Below are 5,701 nucleotides of genomic sequence, written 5' to 3' on the forward strand. Positions count from 1 at the left end.
AATTTCCAGCAGTGAAAACAGGAAGTGAGTGGGTTTGGATGTCTAACATTTGCTTGTGAAGGACAGACATTTGAGTAAGTGGTATTGAAGTGGAGACCTGAAGGATGTGAGAGTATTTGGCTTGGGATAATTTGGAGAAAGAGCTTCCTTAAGTGCAGAAGGAAGAATAAGTGCAAAGTCCCTGTGGCAGGAATGACTTTGGTGTATATGGAAAAGCCATTGTGGCAGGAGATGCCAGGGCAAGGGATAGAGAAGTAGAAGGAGATTTTCGAGAGATAGGAAAGGGACAGATCCTAGGTCCTTGTAACGCTTGTAGTAATTAACTAAGGAATACTTTTGGGTAACGAAAACAAAACTAAGCAAAACTTCTGTCTGGGAAATTCATTTGTATGTGCAAGCATTTTTAACCTAACTGTGTTGTATCTTATAGTAGGAAAGCATATGTGTAAGTGTTGTACTTATGTAACCTAGTGTTTTTATTCATTCAATTTGCAGACATAATATAACCTTACTATGTGTTTCCTGCAGCTATTATTGGAGAATCATTAGCAGAAGAATCCCTCTGTATTACAGGAGTAAATATACAATGGAGCTTGAGGTCTGGGCAAGTTAACTGCATACCTGATTGCGAACACTATTAGATGCCTTTACGCTGTATATACTCTTGGAAGGTTATTGCCCTATAATTTCTTAGACTGTAAATTTGTTAGACTTCTGTGGTACCACCTAGGAAAACATCTAATTCCTGAGTTATGGCAATCATTTACAAATGTGAGTTGTTTTCCTCTAACCTGTAACAACTTTGTAGATAACTCTTAGGTAAATGCAAGCTTGTTTTTAAGGGATGATGTTGAAACCTCCCTATCTTACACATTCACCCCTGCTTACAACTTCACTTCTCTAAACTAACCCTGGAGGCTTTTTAGCACATCTCCTCATTATACTCCAACTGTCTCTAGGGAGCTGAGCAAGACACAGCTATTGAGCTGCCTGCTGATTATCTTTGTATTGAGATGTTAACCTTGAACTCCCTACTAAATTAGATATCAGCCTCACTTCTGAGTTAAGAAAAAGGCTGTGACTTTGTAAAGAGATAATGTGACTTGATTAAGGAGATAAGAGAGGCTAGGGACCTTATATAGTGAAAGGTCAGATCACAGTTCTGGAAAATGCTGAGCCCAAGATGAATCGTAGTTACTGAAATGATAAGAGCAGCAGCTGGTGCTAGTGGGAAACCACGTGCTCACCACCTTGGAGTGACGCTTCATGGTGGGCAGTTTAATGAAATTCATAGGAACAGCTCACGCAGCTAGAATAGGGGTTATGGAAAGAACCTATGCCAGCTGAGAGCAGTAACAGATCTCACGAATGTACAAATATCACACATCTCTCAGTCCCTGCTGTTGATAACTGTATCTGATATCTGTCCTCACAGGCAGAAGTTTCCTATGTCGTCATGTGAGTGGTAGATGCTTAAAGATAACTTGAAATTCATGAAAATGTGGCCAAAAGGAAAGTTTAGGCAAGTGAAGCTTAAAAGAAAGTGCATTTATTTCACTTTGCTAACAAACACAATGTTTACTGTCCAAAGAGTGTTTTAAAAAAATACATTTTATCGTTCATGCAGTTTTTCTTAAAACATCATTACTGTATAACTAAGGGTTTTTTACACAAAATGATTCACACATTTCTTTGGTCCCTTACAAGCCAATTGTATAATAATATACAATGAGATGAAGCATCCATAAGTTTCAAATATATACTTTTCTTCTCTATGATTATGGAAAGCACTGAACTAGGAACAATTAAAAGAATTAGCCCATCCTTGTGATGAAGAAACATCTGAATATTTGAAAACCATGATGCATAATTGTAATGAAGAATACTCAGTTCCTACCTGTATTGTAATGTTTAGTGCAGTATCGTAAATCTTTCTCTTCTTTCAACAGAAATTGGGGCAAAGTGAGTCCTTCTGCCACTTGTACAGGTGCCTCATCTTGCCATTCAAAAATGAGATCATTCATTGTGTACCCAACTAGGCAAAACATAATAAAAATATTAAGAACATAAAAAGTACATTCAAAGAAGTGAAATTGAAAAAAAAAAACAGTTATACAGTTCACACAGGATGGGAAGAACGAAGTCTCAACTCTCCATGGATCTGTGCATCATTCATTTCTATTTTACAAAAGTCCATTGAACTCTATTCAGGTGGAACACTCACCACAGAAAGTAAGAAAAGGAAGTAGGCAAATAGAAAGTGTGGCATGGCATGTGGAAACCTGAAAGGACATTCATATACATTCTTTTCCGGGGACGGGCAGTTGCTGGGTTAATTTGGCAAGTTTAGTTTTGGTTCCACTCCATTAGATTTCCCCTCACTGTCCCTCAAAAATTTCAGGACTCTTAAAACTGAAATTGCCACTGATTACAAAATAGCCTAAACTCTAGCATCTGGAGAGAAAGTACTGGAGCTGATATTTTCTTGATTTGAGCATTAACTCTTTCAGTTTATGGAATCTACTTTTATGTTCCCAGACCCAAGCCAGACAGAACGATATTTGAAAATGACATGTTTGCAACTCAGGGAAAATCAAAGTGCAAAGAAAATCCACATGGAATAGCTGTGGAGGAGGAAATACTCGCACATACTTTCAGTGAATTCAGGAGAGAATTAACTAATGTATCTTGTAATAAAGTCAACAGTAGAGTGAAAGTTCTTATCACTGTAGGGGAGGTATCTAAGAAAAGCACTATTTTATCCTTTTCTTCCCTTTGAGTGAGAAACTCTTGAAACATCAACTTTAAGGCTACCGAGAGGGAGTGAAACACGAACGGCCCCTGACCAATGAGTTATTTGCTGCAAAACGTTTGGAGGTAGGAAGAGAGAGGAAGCATGATCTGTCCTCTGAATCAAGTCAAGTGGTCAGATAAAGGACGCAGAAGCTCTAAGTCCATGAAGCAGAAAACAAGGGGTACCAGCCCAAGTAGATTATCCTGGAAACAAGCTTGGGGTGGGCGGGGGGAGCTAGGGCATGATTAGAAACAGCTAGGGTGGAGCAGGTTTGGCTGAGCAGAGTACTAGGCAGGAGCAGGGAAGGGATTACCATTAGTCCCTCGCCCCAATGCCTAGAAAGAACCTTCCAGAGAGAGAGGAACCTGATCTAGTTGTGGAGGTAGTGACCGGAGCCAAAGGCCCAACCACACCTACCTATCCCTTAGGCACACCTAACAGCATTGACTCCAGTGGGAATGGGGATGGTAGTGTCAAGAGAATCAGTGATTAGAGGATCTCTTTGATTCCGTGGCCAGAGTTGTTATCAGCAGTACCATCAGGGTGATGGCTCATTATGGAGGGACCACTATTTTGTCGAGGTTGTAAAGTCATCCAAATGGAAGTGAGCATGTCTGAATTCTGGGGATATGGGAACCTGCAGGACTGTCCTCAAGATTGCTGGACTCAGCACAACAAGAAGGACTACGCTTGACTTGCCCACACAGCAATACATTTCATTGAACCCTGCAGTTAATAATTTTGTTACTAATAATAGAAAGTTTTCATTTTTAATCATAAATCCTTTAATATATTCATTACAAATACCATTTTGCCAAGAGAAAAATAGATGAACATTTCTCAAAAATGTTTAAAGACAGTAGAACAGGCATAAATTCTTATTGCTGTTACGTAAGACATAGATCTTTTTCTTCCATACCTGAAATCACTGAAGACAAAATATGTGAGATTTTTGTCCCAATATAGACAGATTAATGGAGAAGTCAACTGAAACTTCTCTTCGTTTTTACATTCTAAATTTTCCTCTGGATCTTCTGTTAAAAGAAACTCCAAAATCAAGACCTGTTGCTGTCAAGTTGATTCCGACTCACAGCGACCCTATAGGACAGAGTAGAACTACCCTATAGGGTTGCCAAGGCTGCAGTCTTTACGGAAGCAGACTGCTGCATCTTTCATCCAAGGAGTGGCTGGTGGATTTGAACTGCTGACCTTTCACTTAGCAGTCAAATGTAACCACTGTGCCACTAGGGTTTCTTCTGAAATTAACCTCAAGGACAAGCTTTAGTTAGTATCTAAAGCAATGGCAGCGTAGCAGGTAAGAGCTCGGCTGCTTACCAAAAGATCAGCAGTTCAAACCCACCAGCAGCTCCTCGGAAACCTGTGGGGCAGTTCTGCTCTATCCTATAGGGTTGCTATGAGTTGGAATTGACTCGATGGCACCTAACAACAATACAATTTATAGTCAACGCATTTAGCTTGTTCTTGTGTTAAATAATTATCCACACTAAGTTATTTCAGTATGGACATTTCATGATTAAACTATGCTACTGCATTATGGTCCACAAAATACTTAAGTTAAAAACCAAAAAGAAAATAATGAGAAATCTACAGCTACACAGCAGTTCCTTTATTCTGAGTAATTTACTGGGTACTCAGGAAAATAACTAAATGGTAACAGTGCCTCTATAATCACCTTCAAGCACAGCTTTAAAAAAAAATCAGTATCCTTCTACACAGTTCAAAGTGTTTTAACCTTCTTACACTTTTGGTTGACAGACTTTACATAAGTCTGAACATGTTAAGGAGATCAGACTGGCTAAGGAGATAAAGGTTTTGAGATGAATTGCCTTATACGATAATAAGCTTTACAATGAAAAATACTTTATTCAGGGGTCCAAGACATTAACCTTAATTTCTACCAACCATCTCATACGGTAGCTGCAGTGAAGCACAGAAATGAATGGCTTACTTGTGTATTCAACAACTATTATGTCAGCCACCCTGCTTGACTTCCGGGAATGTGAGGTGTTAGTACCAGATAGAAAATAAGTGGCATGCGACCGGTACAAAATGCTATGTGCATTCAAAGGAGGGATCTATGATATGCTGTTAAGCCTCAGTTGAGCTGGATCTTGAAAACAGTTTAGGGCCTACATATAAAGAAAGTGAGAGAAGGTGAGGCACTCCAGGCAAAAGAAATAGCGTAATTATTTGAAATCAACTGCAAACTCCCAAGGTTTATAATGTCGTTGTTGTTAGGTACTGTTGAGTTGGTTCTAACTCACAGCGACCCCACGTACAACAGAACCAGGGCTTCCAACTGGTAACGGTTCAGTAATTGCCAACTTAAATGAGGGCAGCATACACACTGCATAACAACCAAACCTGTTGCCCCTCGGATTTTGACCCGAGGTGGAAACTAACAGCGGTGCCCTGCTTAAAAATGGCGGCTAACCGCGCTGCATTAAATGTGTGTCCCTCTCCACAATCCTGCCAATAATGCAATCTCCCTCATGGATCCCGAAAGTTTCAGGAGCCTGACGCGGGAGATGGGTTTATTGGCAGGACAATGGAGAGCAACACACATTCAAAGCAGCACGTTCTGTCGCTATCTTTGAGAGGGGTACCATTATTTATTTCCTACTTGGGTCACAATCCAACGGGCAACAGATTTGGTTGCTATGCAATGCATACTGCTGCCCTTGTTTATGTCTGCAATTACTGAACCTTTCTGAACCTGTTTAAAGCCCTGAACAGGACAAAACACTGCCCCATCCTGTGCCATCCTCACAATCATTGCTATGTTTGAGCCCATTGTTGCAGCCACTGTGTTAATCCCTCTCTTGAGGGTCTTCCTCTTTTTCACTGACCCTCTAATTTACCAAATTTGATGTCCTTCTCTAGGGA

At 40.1% G+C, this 5,701-nt stretch overlaps 1 protein-coding gene across 1 annotated transcript in view; it reads right to left on the bottom strand.

Annotated features, from left to right (window-relative positions):
- Positions 1-5,701, bottom strand: part of GLRA3 (glycine receptor alpha 3) — a 237,902-nt gene that overhangs the window by 58,572 nt on the left and 173,629 nt on the right. Inside the window, exon 5 of the mRNA XM_023742918.1 lies at positions 1,898-2,035. Within this exon, the coding sequence (XP_023598686.1) occupies positions 1,898-2,035 (138 nt within the window). The remainder of the gene's footprint in view (positions 1-1,897; positions 2,036-5,701) is intronic.

This window comes from Trichechus manatus, unplaced genomic scaffold (genome assembly GCF_000243295.1).
Source record: "Trichechus manatus latirostris isolate Lorelei unplaced genomic scaffold, TriManLat1.0 scaffold00225, whole genome shotgun sequence".
NCBI lineage: Eukaryota > Metazoa > Chordata > Mammalia > Sirenia > Trichechidae > Trichechus > Trichechus manatus.